Source organism: Sebastes umbrosus, chromosome 14 (assembly GCF_015220745.1).
Source record: "Sebastes umbrosus isolate fSebUmb1 chromosome 14, fSebUmb1.pri, whole genome shotgun sequence".
NCBI lineage: Eukaryota > Metazoa > Chordata > Actinopteri > Perciformes > Sebastidae > Sebastes > Sebastes umbrosus.
This window is the reverse complement of record NC_051282.1, coordinates 25,967,158-25,982,808: the sequence shown is the minus strand read 5'-3', so window position 1 is coordinate 25,982,808 and position 15,651 is coordinate 25,967,158. Positions and strand designations below refer to the sequence as shown.

The following is a 15,651-nucleotide window of genomic DNA, read 5'->3' as shown; positions in this document are numbered from 1 at the left end:
AACTATGGAAAACAGTGGAAATATTTGCCAGAGTGGCCAGAAGACCGACAGTCGGTGGCCAAATATGATGTCAGGGAGCGAGGCAGCCACAGCAGATACAGTCCTGTCTCTCGCTCTCTCTCTTTCTCTTCGGTCCTCTTCATTATTCATCATCAACTCTAATCACATGCCCTCACTGTGATCTCTCACTTCTGAGCCAGAATCCACACACAAAACCCCAAAACTCTTGAGATCCTCCGTTTCCTGAGGTGGTGTTGTAGCGGGGAACTTTCCAACAAAGGAGCCATCTATTTTTGTGCATGAGTAAGGGATGAGAAACAACTCAAGAATTCGACTATAGCATAATGTTTCAGCGGAGGGGTTTGGGTAGCTTACGCTTGGGGGGAAATCGCCGCCAGATTGAATCTATTAAGTTTAAGGGGATGATGTCACTTCTCTCCACTCCTTCACTCCTACTTCCTCAGTATTTTCATCTGAAACAGTGTTTTAATTGTTACAGAAAGTGACTGTGCATGAATAAACACTTTCACTGAAATAAAACCACAGATAAAGTGAGCGGCGTGGGCTGGCGATTACTCTGCAGGACGCTCGTCACAGTTTTCTCAACTGTGAATTATCGGTAGCGTGAATGTTTAGAGCAAAAACCAAGTGTGCTATTAGTTTACTTCTTTAAAACTTAAAATAAGAGAGTATACTTTCAGTTTACTTTTGATGTACTTATCAGAGATATACTTAACAAAAGTATACATAAGTATACTTGGCTCATACTGACAAGTATACAGAAAAGTCTAAGTATACTTGGCTTATACAGACAAGTATACAGAAAAGTCTAAGTACACTTAGCTTATACTGATAAGTATACAGTAAAGTTTAAGTACACTTAGCTTATACTGATAAGTATACAGAAAAGTCTAAGTATACTTGGCTCATACTGATAAGTATACAGAAAAATCGAAGTACACTTAGCTTATACTGATAAGTATACAGTAAAGTCTAAGTACACTTGGCTCATACTGATAAGTATACAGAAAAGTCTAAGTACACTTGGCTCATACTGACAAGTATAAAGAAAAGTCTAAGTACGCTTGGCTTATACTGACAAGTATACAGAAATCTGACAAGTATACAGAAAAGTCTAAGTATATTTGGCTCATACTGACAATATTACAGAAAAGTCTAAGTATACTTGGCTTATACTGACAAGTATACAGAAAGTTTTAAGTATACTTGGCTCATACTGACAAGTATACAAGTTAAAAGAGAGTGAGTACTGGACCGGTGACCAGAAACACGACTCCAAATGAGTGATAATGTTGCTAAGTAACTGCTGGATGTGTAAACAAAGCAGCTGTTTGCTAACAGGTTCACCTTTTCAACTCAAAAGTTGACGCCATGTTAGTGTTGTGTTTACAGCTTGTTTTTGCTGTCGCCAAGCGGTCAAATGTTCTTACAGGTTTAAGGAACGTATTGCATTGCAAAACTACTGTGGAAATATAAAAAAAGGGAAGAACAAAAATCACAGCAAAACGGAAAATTGTCCAACTTGTAGTGTTACAACAGGTATTGTAAGGAAGTATAGTATTGTAAGGTCACTGTTACTACAGACAGTGTGACCTCCAACCTCAGGTCACACAGTGGCCTTACAATACTGCTTACACTTACAGGTGTTATAAGAAGTGTTGTAAGGTCATTGTTACTACAGACAGTGTGACCTCCAACCTCAGGTCACACAGTGGCCTTACAATACTGCTTACACTTACAGGTGTTGTAAGAAGTGTTGTAAGGTCACTGTTACCACAGACAGTTTGACCTGAGGGTGGAGGTGACACTGACCTTACAATACTTCTTAAACTTACAAGTGTTGTAGGTCGTCGTTGTAAATGAGAATTGGTTCTCAATTGACTTATCTGGTTAAATAAAGGTAGAATAAATAAATAAATACATAAATAAATAAGATAAAGAAATACAAAAGTAATAAAAATAAGTAATATTATAAAAACTAATAAAAACTAATGAATATTAGTTCACACCAGGGAAAAATTATTCAGTTTTCTTTCCTGAGAATTAAAAGTGAAATTAAAAGCAGGCCTATATAACAAAATGTGCTGTTGCGGTGTATTTATTATTTTGTTATTTTCATTCTTTAAAAGTCACCAGAATGCAGAAAACAAAGTCTCTGAAACTCAAATTTTGAAACCGCTTTGGTTTCAAAATCCTCTTTATTTTTGATGTCTTCAAGGTTGACAAGTATAGTTTCAGGTTATTATGCACTAATGAAAACTCTATATACACTATTATATTCCATTTCTGCTAATAGATCCCCCCTTACGGAGGACCACAAGAGTCATGGAAATAGTAATAAAGCATTCAATTGATTCATATCTAATTGTACAACAACAACAAAATAGGCACTAATAAATTTGTTCACAAATATATTTATTAATCTATGAATAAATGGACTAAATTACAAACTGAACTATTTATTGATGGATCAATATTTCATTTGTAAATTATTTTTTATCGCCCATAAAAATGTCAAATAATTGCTTATAATTGTATAATAATATTTTTATTTGAAATATATATATATATATTAATATATTATTAATATATATTACATTAATACATTTGCTTACAAATGTATTTACTATATGAAGCAATTCTTTTTAAAATAAAAAATATATAAATATATATATAAGTATATATATATATGATCAAATGCTGCTTCACGATATAAATATATATATAAATATATATTTTTTTAATTTTTATTTTAAAAAGAATTGCTTCATATAGTAAATACATTTGTAAGCAAATTTATTGATGCCTTTTTTATTGTAAAATTAGCTATTAATCAATTAAATGCTTTCTTACTATTTCCGTGACTCTCGTGGTCCTCCATACACCCTAAATGTTTCACACTGCACCTTTAATATTTGGGGATAGTTCAAGGTTAAAGTTGAGGTCATGGTTTCATGCGTGTGGCTGAAGGGTGTGTTGTAACAGATGTATGTCGCACACGCACGATGATCCACCTTTCCATGCCACAGTATTGTGACAGAAGGTGACGGGGGTTTTGCGGGTGGATGTGAACACTCCGGTAGCCCCTGACCTCCACAGAGCTGCAGCAGCAGCTGACTGGCTGAGCCCCCAGCAGGGGAGGAGTCTGCTGGCTGCCTGCACTCATAAAAGCAGGGCTCCTCACGGTAGTGGAAAACAGATTTTGAAGGAGCAACAGGAATGAACTCTCTCTCATGCTCTCTGCATCTCACACTCTGACAAGTGGACCATCTGTTATTCACTTTGAAGCTTTGGACATTTTCCTGCCTCATCTCCTTTAAGTTTTTATTTTTTAAATTTTTTTTATCTCTCCCCTATCTCTTTAAATTAATTTTTCAAGATGAGTTGGACGGCGAACAGTTGTTTAGTCACCCTGGCCATCCTGTTTCTGTGGCGAGTGGAAGAAATAGCAGAAGCCTGCAGCTGCGCCCCTGTGCATCCTCAGCAGGCCTACTGCTCCTCAGATGTTGGTAAGTTGATTTTAACTGAGTATAATGAATGAATATGAAGTAGCATTTGATCATTATGTGTTTATAATATAGATGATGTCGAGGATCATCTCTGACAGAGAAACTGTAAATGCTGAGAGGGAAACTTCCCCCTACTCCTGTGTTTACAATTACAGGAGGAGGAGGAGGATGGAAATTTCTGTCTCTCTTAATCTTTCTTTCCACCTCCTCTCTTTTTCCTCCTTCTCTCTCTCTCTCTCTCTCTCTCATGACCATCTGTTGATATTCTTCAGTCTTGTAGGCTACTTTATCTCATTTGCCAACTATATTGTTTGACCTACTTTTTTAGATCTACAGTGGTGAAATATATAACTTAGCCTACTTACCCTTACCAAAAAGAAGTTTATTCAAGTGTGCTGTTAGTATACTTCTTAGTATGCTTTCAGTTTACTTTTTATGTACTTATCAGAGATATACTGTACTTAACAAAATTATATTTAAGTAAACTTGGCTTCTACTGACAAGTATACAGAAAAGTCTAAGTATGTTTGGTTTATACTGAAAAGTATACAGAAAAGTCTAAGTATACTTGGTTTATACTGACAAGTATACAGAAAAGTCTAAGTATGCTTGGTTTATACTGAAAAGTATACAGAAAAGTCTAAGTATACTTGGTTTATACTGACAAGTATACAGAAAAGTCTAAGTATGCTTGGTTTATACTGAAAAGTATACAGAACAGTCTAAGTATGCTTGGCTTATACTTACAAGTATACAGAAACGTCTAAGTATGCTTGGCTCATACTGACAAGTATACAGAAAAGTCTAAGTATACTTGGCTCATACTGACAAGTATACAGAAAAGTCTAAGTATACTTGGCTCATACTGACAAGTATACAGAAAAGTCTAAGTATACTTGGCTCATACTGACAAGTATACAGAAAAGTCTAAGTATACTTGGCTCATACTGACAAGTATACAGAAAAGTCTAAGTATACTTGGCTCATACTGACAAGTATACAGAAAAGTTTGAGTATACTTGGCTTATACTTACAAGTATACAGAAAAGTATTAGGTATGCTTGGCTTATACTTAAAAGTATACAGAAAAGTCCAAGTATACTTGGTTTATATTGACAACTTCAAGTATAAAGAAAAGTTTAAGTATACCTGGCTTATACCGACAAGTATACAGAAAAGTCAAAGTATGTTTGGCTCATACTGACAAGTATACAGAAAAGTCTACTTGGCTTATACTGACAAGTATACAGAAAAGTCTTAGTATACTTGGTTTATATTGACAACTTCAAGTATACAGAAAAGTCTAAGTATACTTGGCTTATACTGACAAGTATACAGAAAGTCTAAGTATACTTGACTCATACTGACAAGTATATAGAAAAGTCTAAGTATACTTGGCTTACACTGACAAGTATAAGCCAAGTATACTTAGATTTTATCTCCTTTGCCAACTATATTGTTTGACCTACTTGTTTGACCTCAAAGTTTACTATTCTTACACTTAAAGTACACTTAAAAGTATACTTTTATAAACTAAAAAGTGGGCCAATTTAGTCCCAAGTAGTACACTTTAAAGTATACTACTAGTACACTAATATAAAAAGTATATGTATGCAGGACTTGTAATGGAGTATTTTCACAGTACTTTTACTTCAGTAAAGGATCTGAATACTTCTTCCACCACTGAGTAGAATAGAAACACAAAATGTAAAATATAAAGACTGCTTACAAAAGCATTTTTTTCTCACATCTTTGCCTGTTATTGAGGCTGATCGGAGTTTTTTTCCCATTGTTATTTATAACTTGAATATCCTGTGTGGAGACTCATAAAGAAACAGCACAGATGTGGTAGTATCTCATCCTTTTCATCAGTAATGCTCATCAGGATTATGCAGAATAATTTACTCCTTCCATCCTCACCTCTGTGGTTGAGAGGTTTATGGTGCACTTCCTTAATGACGACTAAACGGTCGTTTAATTAGCTCTCCCTCAGAGGTCATGTGGATCCGTTCCCTCTTATTTTTCACCTATTACAGAACTCTGCTTGTTGCTGCCTTCAACACAGGCCGTCAGCTAACGAGAGTCTCAACAGTGACCGGCTTGTGTAGCTATGTAAATTTGGTGGTGTGCTGAGGGTCTTTTTTTCTTGGTTGTGAGCCGACTGAGTGTGTGTGTGTGGTATGTATACAGAAGCTGACTTATTCAAAGGTTTCTCTTTACCATTTGATTCCACGGCGCTGGAGGGTGAAGAAACCACATTATCCTTCCTGCTGGAGAGTTTACTGCAAAGACTGAAAGTCTTGATTTTTTTCAGCAGCAGTTCCTTATAATGATAATAGAGAGAGTGAAGGAAGTTAGCTAAGATGACCTTTAACTTGCTATTTCTTGTTACAAATACTACAGCGTCATAGGGAGTAGGCCACTACTACTAATAATGATAACAACAGTAGTAGAAATAATAATAATGATGCCAAAAGAACATTTTTCCAACATTGACTCATGGACAGAATTGATGACTTATGATATATTTTCAGTTTTCCTAAACACAACACTAAATATTAAATACAACTCTCTTGTTTTGACACAATGGAACATTTTCTAACCTTTTTTGCATGAAGATAATATTATTTTTCTTATTATTATTAACACTTTTAGTGTCATTTTGTACATCTTCCTTGCTTTACAGTTTGAAGAGGAGCCTTTAAAGTCAGTTCTAGATGCAGGCTTTCAGTCAAGGATGTCCTCGACCAAAAAAATTCTTCGTCGATTAACACTTGATTAGTTGATTTTAAACGGCAGATCTGTAAAACTGAGTTTCTCCACAAAGAAGCACACAAAATCACCACTTTAAATCTTGTGTTTACCAAGGATGTGCTCCTAAGTTTCTTAAAAATTATTCATTCAGCATGAAAAAAAGCATAAAAAAACACTAATCGAATAGAAAAACATAGTCGACTAGACCAAAACAACCGTTTTGAAGAAGGGACATCCTTACTTACTTTGGGGCTCTATCCTGTGAATTGATTTAAACCTAAACTAAGGAGCTGATATTCATCTGAACATCCACACCGATTCATTTCATCACTGAGGTCCGGTCCTAACATGACCTTAACCCCCCCTGCTCCTGCTTCAGCACCATGGATAGACCCTCCTACTCAACATAAACCATCAGCCTCTCTGGTCAAAAGGTTCTTGATACCAAAACTTGTTAATTTGCGATGTTCTTGACTTGTAAACTCTCTGGTTGTTACATAGAAAATGAATGGATGGCCCACTTTACTACGTCGAGCTGGCACATTCAAAATTAAGCTCATTATCTACCTTATAGCTCTGACTTTAATGCACATTTTTTATTTTTTATTTTTTAATTTTAGTTTCGGATAGGGCTGGGCAATATGGAGAAAAATCAAATATCACAATATTTTTGACCAAATACCTCCATAACGATATTCCGACAATATTGTAGGGTTGACTATTGGTGCTTTCACAAAATATTTACACAATGAGATTTTTGATAAATGATCATCAGTAATGTGGATATAATGGCAAATAATAGAACAGCTAGAACAGTCTGATAAGTAAAATGACATCACTTTACTGTAATGCAGCCTTTAAAACCAGGAAAAGACAACACTTATGCCATATTACGATACATTATCCAGAATCTAAGACGATATCTAGTCCCATATCACGGTATAACATCGATATATTGCCCAGCCCTAGTTTCTGTTATCCTCTGAACTGTAGGCGACTGACATTTGTGTTACGATAAATCAAATTTATTTGGATTTTTTTATTTGTCTGGTATTTCCATGCCGTTACTGCACAGTAAGACGTTGCCTTGAGGAACCCCTACTTACTGTCAGACAGTTTACTGAAGTGAAAGTATTACTTAAGTTGCACAGAGTCAGTCAGAGTGTCTGGGAATCTATACTGGAAATTACTCAAGAACACGAGTAGCTTGCAAACAAGTGAAACTCCCGAAAATGGGGAAGTAACAGTCAAAGTTTGCAGAAACTACACATTTGTGTTGCATCATTAGGTCCCCGGTGCAACGTCAGTTTTGAAGATGATCTGTTGTATCCACTAATCTCTGATCATAGTTTCTATACTGGTTAGTTTCCACCCCTGCCCCTAGTTGACCTCAGCTTGCCGTATTTTGCTAGAGCCTGGCGTATTTCTCTCTCCATATACTAGAGTAAACAAAAACAAAATACCAGGTCAGCTATAAACATGTATTTCCATTTGTCTTGTCAAAACAGACGGAGCAGGAATGAAATCTTTCCTCGTAAATTGAAATCCGTCCCTTGGGTCCTTGGCTGAGGCCGAGGAATGCTGGGCGGCCATATGCTGCGCTCATCATGTATTTGCAGTTTGTTTCACAGTATTCTCTGTGATTGTAGAGTGTACCTGTAAAGCACATTTGAGATCTTGAAGGAAAAGCCAGTTTTCTGACGTGATTTCCGGTATAAACACAACCCCTGCGTTGCAAGCTGTGTCAACATAGCTGCCATTAAAAACAGATTGAATGTGTGCACGCTCCCACAACAGCTGCTTTAAACTCCAGCATTACAGGCGATAATGCGTCACATCGATCTGTCCGATTTCAGAACTTTACACTGCATGTGAACAAATTAAAATGTCAAATAAACAGTAAACATGTGGTGCAGGAAGATAAACTATTAGCATATTTCACTGATGGAACGAGGGTTTTAAACAAATTTCATTATGTAAAGTAAACAAAAAGGATAATGGTGGATTAAACCCGTGCATCCTCGGAGCGGTTCAGCCGAGGAGTCAGTTTGAATTTGTAGTTTCTCGTTCAAAGTGCCACCACTTTGTGGCTTCTCAGAGAGGAAAATGGATGTACAGGCCCTGCAATTACATGACATGCATTTGCTTTCTTCTCTTTTTCTCTTTGTTTTTTTAAAGCGCTCCCCAGACCACAAGACTACATACAAAATAATGTGTTTATTGTTTGAGTAACTAGAAAATTAGATGGTTCCCTCAGTCCCTGGTTTTGTCAAACTTATGATTTTTATAGGGCTTGGTCAGCCTCTTCCAGAAAACATCATCATGTCCTGTGAGAATTACTGCATATGAGTACAGGAAATTAGGTATAAATAACTTTAACACACGGTACCACCTCAAGCAATAACTAATGTATTAGTGCTTCAATGCAATGGGCATCAGAGCTTATTTTGGAATTTATTGATTATTGTTAATGACTTAAATAACAAATTAGAAATGTAATCATGCTTTTTATTGTTTCCTTAAGAAAAGGACTACAACAACCTAAGCCATAACAAATAAAGTAATATGTACATACCATAACTGTAAATTGAAAAGCACATTATTCAAAAAAAGGGAGGAGAAAAATAATAATAATAATAATAATAATAATAATAATAATTTATTAAATTGCATTTAATTTGAATAAATAAGAAATAAATACATACAAATGATAATAAATTAAAATGTGTAAATAAAAGAATAATAAAAATAAGAAATGTATAAATAAATGAAATAATAATAATAATAATAATAAAATTAATTATAATAATAATAATGAAAAAAACATCGTATTATAATTTGTCTATTTTTAGCATGGTGAATGCAAATTAAAGAGATAACCCTCACCCTCCCAAAGTTGTTTTTAAAGCGCAATTGCTCAAATTATATACAGTATATCATTTATTTAATTGATTAATTTAATTTAATTTAATTTAAATAAAAAAATAAGAAATATATAAATTAAAATGATAATAAATTCAAATGTGTAAATAATAATAAAAATAAATAAGAAATACAAAAATGAAATGATAATAATAATGATAATAATAACAATAATAATGAAGAAAAGATCTTATTATTATTTGTCTGTTTTTAGCATGTTGAATGCCATTTAAAGAGATAACCCTCACCCTCACAAAGTTGTTTTTAAAGTTCACACAGTGTATCATTCACATAAGCCCACCATATGTGTTTTTTTACATACTGTGCATATTTTCACCTGCCCTACTTTACACTAGTAGAAGGAGAAGTGATCTGATTCTGCACACTCAGGCCAAGGGGATTACCACTAATCCACTTTGTAGCCCGACAGAGAAGTTGGAGAGTTTCTCAGCACTGCTCGCTCAAAAGTTTGTGATTCGTGAGCCAAAACCATCTTCACTGCTGTAGATTATCTACATTATCTCTGTAGTGTGTGCAGCTTGTTTGTCAGTATATATCTGCTACTTCACAGCAGCTCAGAAAAGCTTCTCCAAACTCAGTATTTTGCACATTTTCCTGGCTGTTGCACCTCCTCTTCTCCCTGACAACTTGCATGTTTGTGACTAGTATTGCTTTGTCTTCTCCCTGTGTACACAAGAAGACACTGTTAGGCTTCAATGTGACTGCTATTCCTGTCTCTTCTCTCCTCTGTTCTCCTGCATCCTCATCACTCCATCACTCTCTCTCTCTCCACACACTCTCCTTTTTCCCCTGTTTTTCTTCTTTTTTTTTTAAGCCTCGACTCTTTAGACCCTTAAAAGGAGATGTTCTCTCTAAGCCTCTATTGTCATCGAATTAGGGCACATATGGCTCGCAGCTTCATACCTCCGTCATATTAAAAGCAAATGAAAAAGATCTTATTTGGTAAGGAAGCGGGTTATTATGATGGTCGGTATGGCTGCCACCTTGACTTCTTGAACATCTGGTTAACATTAACTGTGTCGCTATAGTCTCCCCTTCGCTTAAAAGCTTGATTTTGCATATGATTTTGTGAGCGTAGTAGTCGTCATGTGAATGTGCAGTAATCCACAGGTATTTAGCTATAACTGGCATGTGATCAATGCTACTTGGATTCACATGACAGGAGCAGTGATTGTGAAACACATGAGTCATATTTTTGTGTTGAATACTCGGAGCTCAAAAGCTCATTCGTATGGCTCTGATGATATTTTTCCACTTGAACGGTTGTATTTTCTCTCTCTGAATCTGTGGAAGAGAGAGAGAGAGAGAAGGCTGCACACATGAGAGGTTGATTTGCATGTCAGCACCTCTATCCAGACAGAGAGGCAGGCCGGCCGAGAGGGCCTGAGGCGGGGGTGAAGGGGAGCATTCTAGTTCAGCTTTTCAAAAGATTGCTGACTGGCTTCCTCCTGCGTCGGCCCGGGAGCCTGGGAGCAGGCAGCGCACATTCCTCCCTCTGATTGCAGCTGATGAAACACTCATGTTGCCTCTGTCTTTCCCAGCACCTGGCACATGCACACTCCTCACATCCAAGCCACAGCAATGTGTGTTGTGGCCGACTCCGGCATGCCAGACCTGGGCAGGGCTTAGATCAGACTGTTCGGTTTTAAACATCACAAAGAAACTTTGTTTTCTCATACAATGCATGTAAAATGTGGGTTTGTCTCTCTCCAGTTATCAGGGCGAAGGTAGTTGGAGAGGAGAAGGTTGACGTTGGCAACGACATCTACGGAAACCCCATCAAGAGTCTCAAGTACGAGATCAAACAGATCAAGGTATGAAGCTATCATTTTCATGTTAGGGGTATAAACTTAACTCCAATATGAATCTAAATCTTCTCTGTTTGATTTGCCAGATGTTCAAAGGTCCCACCCAGGATATTGATGCCATCTACACTGCTCCCATCTCCTCACTGTGTGGAGCGACTCTGGAGAGTAACGGCAAGGAGTATCTTATCGCAGGTACAACCTTTCCCCACAAATATAGTTCCTTGATACGTCTTCCTATTGGTTACCATGTCATCTAATGCACTTTCCCTCCTCTGCAGGCAAGATAGAGGCCGATGGGAAGATGCATATCACACTGTGTGACTTCATCGAGCCCTGGGAGGCCATGAGCGCCACCCAGAAGAAGAGCCTGACTCAGCGCTATGAAATGGGCTGTGGTTGCAAGGTAGAAAATGACCACAAAACTAAAACAATCTTGAAAGATGCATTGTTTGTCTTAAGGGGAGACACCCCAGAGAAAAAAACTTTGGGCTATTTTGCTTCTAGGCGAAAGAAAACATCCAAAATACACATTTAGGTGTTTATTTTACTACTTTGTCTATTTGCGTCTCTAGATTTCTCCTAAATACACCAAAAGTTAGCATTAGATAATGCCTCATTTGCATATTTAAACATAACATTTTCAGAAAACTTGTTATTCAAAAGTAATCGTCTTAGTGTAAGTAATCAACTGGGGAAGTTTCATGGTGATATCTATTAGTTATTTTGTTTTACCTATTAACCTGTAATGTCTTGCAAAATGTATGGAATTTAACAATACATATCATTTAAGGCCTCAGAATGAGCCTGAAATCTCCACCTCAGTAGCACTTACATCCACCAAACTTTCCAGTTTTATTCCTATCTATATTCTGAAGGTTTTTACAGAGGGGTGTGTTCATACACCATTCATAGCCTGATTTATAGAACATTTTATTCCTAAAAACATGGCAAACATTTATTTTTTAAGGTTGTTGACTGTAATATTTTGATTTATGGAGTAATAGAAAAAGATTCTAATATGTCAACAAATTGGAACAAACATTTTTAACCTGGCTTTATTTAAGTTCAGTATACAAATTAGCTTATTTTTATTTTTATTTTTATTTTTATTTTTATTTTTATTTTTATTTTTATTTTTATTTTTATTTTATAGGAGCAATGCCATTTAACATAGTTTCAATACAGGGCATGAAACTGATGAGCTGCACAGAGAGTTTATAGCTATTGCTTATGTTCAACTCTTGTCCCTAGTTGGGCTTTTAAATGTATAGTATAACCTTTGATGTAAAGGACTTTATATCTGTAATTAATTTAATTTCAGTCGGTAATTTGTTCCAGAGTTTACGGCCCTTTATGGAGAAAGCTGATTGTCCAAAATTTTGTTCTACGATTTAATAAGATAATGCCTCATTTGCATATTTAAACTTAAACTAAATTTAAACTAAATTTCAGAAAACTTGTAATACAAAAAATAATTGTCTTAATGAAAGTAATCAACTGGGGAAGATTCATGGTGATATCTGTTAGTTAATTTTTTTGTACCCTATTCATGTCAATCCCTAATTTCGGTCTCTTTTCCCCCTCAGATCACCCCCTGCATCTCCATCCCCTGCATGATCAGCAGCCCGGCGGAGTGCCTGTGGACGGACTTGGTGATTGAGAAGAAGGTCAGCGGAGCGCAGGCCAAACACTTTGCTTGTATCAAGAGGAGTGATGACTCTTGTGCCTGGTACAGAGGGGCGGCGCTGCCAAAACAGGATTTCCTGGACATCCAAGACCCTTAACTCCACCACTGTCCAATAGTCTGAGGATGTCTAAGATATACATAGATACCAAAAACACAGTCAAATTCTTTTTTGTTTTCTTGTTAAAAAAGCGATAGGGTGTGTGTTCTGTGGTGAGGTTGTTTTTATTTACAGGATTCATTATGTTTTTTATGAATTCAGCACTTTCAGACCGCTAAATCCAAAGCACTTCCTCATAAACCACTTCTCCCTCAGCTGAAATAAAGGGATCATCATCACAATTCAGTATTTTTTTTTGTTCTTGAGCTATTAATTTACCTTTTAAAACAAAGGTATTGTTTTAAAGGGGACCTATTATGCGTTTGTGCTTTTTCCTTTAGTGTGTTTAATTGTTCATGTAAAAGCTCTGCAAAGTTACAAAGCCCAAAATCCAGGCCAAAGGGAGTTACTCTCCCCCACAGAAACTCTGCTCCTGAAACTGCCTGAAACACCTTGCTTTCAGTCTTTTCTTACGTAACGTGGTGATGTCACTAAGTAACACATTTGCATAATACCTGCCTAGATTGGCACGCCCTCATGCGAAGCTAGTTAGAGCGGAGTCTGAAGAGTTTGGTTCAGTTGACCAATCACAACAGAGTGGGCCAGCTGACCAATCAGAGCAGACTGGGCTTTTCGGGAGGGGGAGGGGTTTAAACAGAGCGTTTCAGACAGAGGGTGAAAAGAGGTGCTTCAGCACAGCCTGTATGAGTAAAGTAAAGCGTTTTTTGAACATTAAAGCATGTAAACATGTTCTAGTAGAAACCCCAAATAAAAGTATGCGCCTGAAAATGAGCAAAATAGGTCCTCTTTAAAGTGAACTATAATATTATAATGAAACACATACACACCTATAACTCAAAGTGCAACAATTCTGTGAATCTGTGTGTTCAAGAATAACATTAACTGGCGCCCTGATTTGTGACAGCAGAGCTACCACAAGGAATGAGTGCCACCTCTTGCCCGTCCTTCTTCAGATTCTTTCTTGTACCGAGTATGCAGAAACTCTTCCCCTCTTTTTGTTTTTAAAAAGGTGTGGCAAACCTGTTTCGAGTAGTGCTTTTGCTTATTGTTTTCTTTAAATAATCCTGAATAGACAAGAATGCACTTTGAACACATTTGTCACAGCAGTCATATCGTCTTTAATGAAAAATGTCTGAAAAAGAGGATTGAATCCTCCATTTTTGTATGTTTTTATATTACAGCTCTTCTCTATGTAATGCTTTAGTGTAAGAGCATATTTTATTTAATATATAATTCATCATATTCTGTTGAAAAACAAAAGCCAGCATTTTGATTTTTTGTGACAAGTGACGCCATTGGTATTGTATAAAGAGAAGACCAAATATTTTAACAGCATTAGCGACATACATGTGCGTTAAAGGTCAAATTGTAGGCCTAAATGATAAACTGTCTCGTGCTTTAGGACAGTGGGTTAAGAAACACATTGTAACCAATCATCCATTTACTTTGATATGACCATAAAAGTGTTGAGCAATGTGATTTTAATAATAATAATATGAGTGTGAAAAGATTCTTCATTTGAACCTCTAGTCCAGTGTGATGTCTTGTGCTGGTTTCACATGAAATGTTTGAGATGATTTGTGCATGCATGTCCAGCTGAAACAATACTGTACATTTTGACTATTATATTATTAAATGCCAAACCCTATTTTGATGCTTTGCACTGGTTATTTTCACATCAATGGTCAATAATGTGGGCTAAAGGATTTAGTTTTTATTTTGTCCGTTTTCTACTTATACAACTCAAATACACATTTAAAAAAATAATAAAAACAAAGCAAAAATAAGTCATTACTTTTGAAATAGTGACAAACCAAAGCAAGTTTATGCCGACTGAAAAGGTGCAGGCTGAAGTCTTAGCTTTACATTAATATGTTGTACACTTCTTATTAAATGTATACATTAAAAATTAAAGATAAGATAAGATAAGATATTCCTTTAATAGTCCCGCAGTGAGGAAAATTGCAAAGAAACAAACAAAATAAAATATATGTATATTAAATATACCCCAAAACAAAGACATCCTATACACACTAGTGTTTATACCTCAGTTTTATATTTGTTTATATCATTAAATATATATATTTTTTATCTATTCAGTGTAGTACACATTTTCATTTCATTTTCAAAGCAAATCAACTCCTTTGACTGCTGTTTTGCATTTTGTTCCGAGAATTGTGTTTGTAAACATGCAAATTTGTCTTAGTTCATACTGAGAGTCTAATTTGGAACAACATCTGGATACATTCAATTTTTTTTTTTTTTTTTACTCTATACATTAATTGTGCTGTTTTAAAGTCCACCAAATCTCTACATTTTTAAGAGCATGCTAGTCTATAAATAGTATGTTGGTTGGTTCATGATAATCAGCTTTGTTTAGCTCTCTTCTGTAGCATAATTTATGATTTATGATTGTTTTGTGTGTATATTCAATCTCAGTTCATCAAAGAATCCAGTTATGTGCATAATAATACACAGATTTTGTTTTAAGTGACAATAAACCTAACTCATAGTATTCGTCCAAACTAGGAACACATGGTGCTGTATATTTTTTCTTAAGTCAGTATTTGAGAGACTTAAATAGAGGCAGGGACAGTATAGTAACAGCACTATAACAGCAATCTGCTGCCGACTAGTGGACACAACAACATGTGACATCCACAGACATACCTTCATGAGCCCATCCATGTGCACGAATGTGTAATTATCAAAATTATACTCTCAGGATTTCATCCTTATTTCATCCAGAATTTCATATAAAAAATAAGAGAGTTAATTACAGTATAAAACATTGTATTTATTTAAATGTAT

The 15,651-nt window shown here is 35.8% G+C and overlaps 1 protein-coding gene across 1 annotated transcript; it reads left to right on the top strand.

The window, feature by feature from the left end:
- Positions 1-3,205: 3,205 nt before the first annotated feature.
- Positions 3,206-14,488, top strand: timp2b (TIMP metallopeptidase inhibitor 2b). Its single transcript, XM_037792890.1, has 5 exons — positions 3,206-3,530; positions 10,941-11,041; positions 11,122-11,227; positions 11,314-11,438; positions 12,622-14,488. The coding sequence occupies exons 1-5, from the start codon at positions 3,401-3,403 to the stop codon at positions 12,817-12,819; spliced, it is 660 nt and encodes a 219-aa protein (XP_037648818.1). The 5' UTR covers positions 3,206-3,400; the 3' UTR covers positions 12,820-14,488.
- The last annotated feature ends 1,163 nt before the right edge of the window (positions 14,489-15,651 follow it).

Coding starts and splice junctions, on each gene's coding strand:
- timp2b (XM_037792890.1), top strand. CDS start 3,401: ATGAGTTGGACGGCGAACAGTTGTTTAGTCACCCTGGCCATCCTGTTT. Junction 11,228..11,313: donor CAAGGAGTATCTTATCGCAG/GTACAACCTTTC, acceptor CCTCCTCTGCAG/GCAAGATAGAGGCCGATGGG. Junction 11,439..12,621: donor AAATGGGCTGTGGTTGCAAG/GTAGAAAATGAC, acceptor TTTCCCCCTCAG/ATCACCCCCTGCATCTCCAT.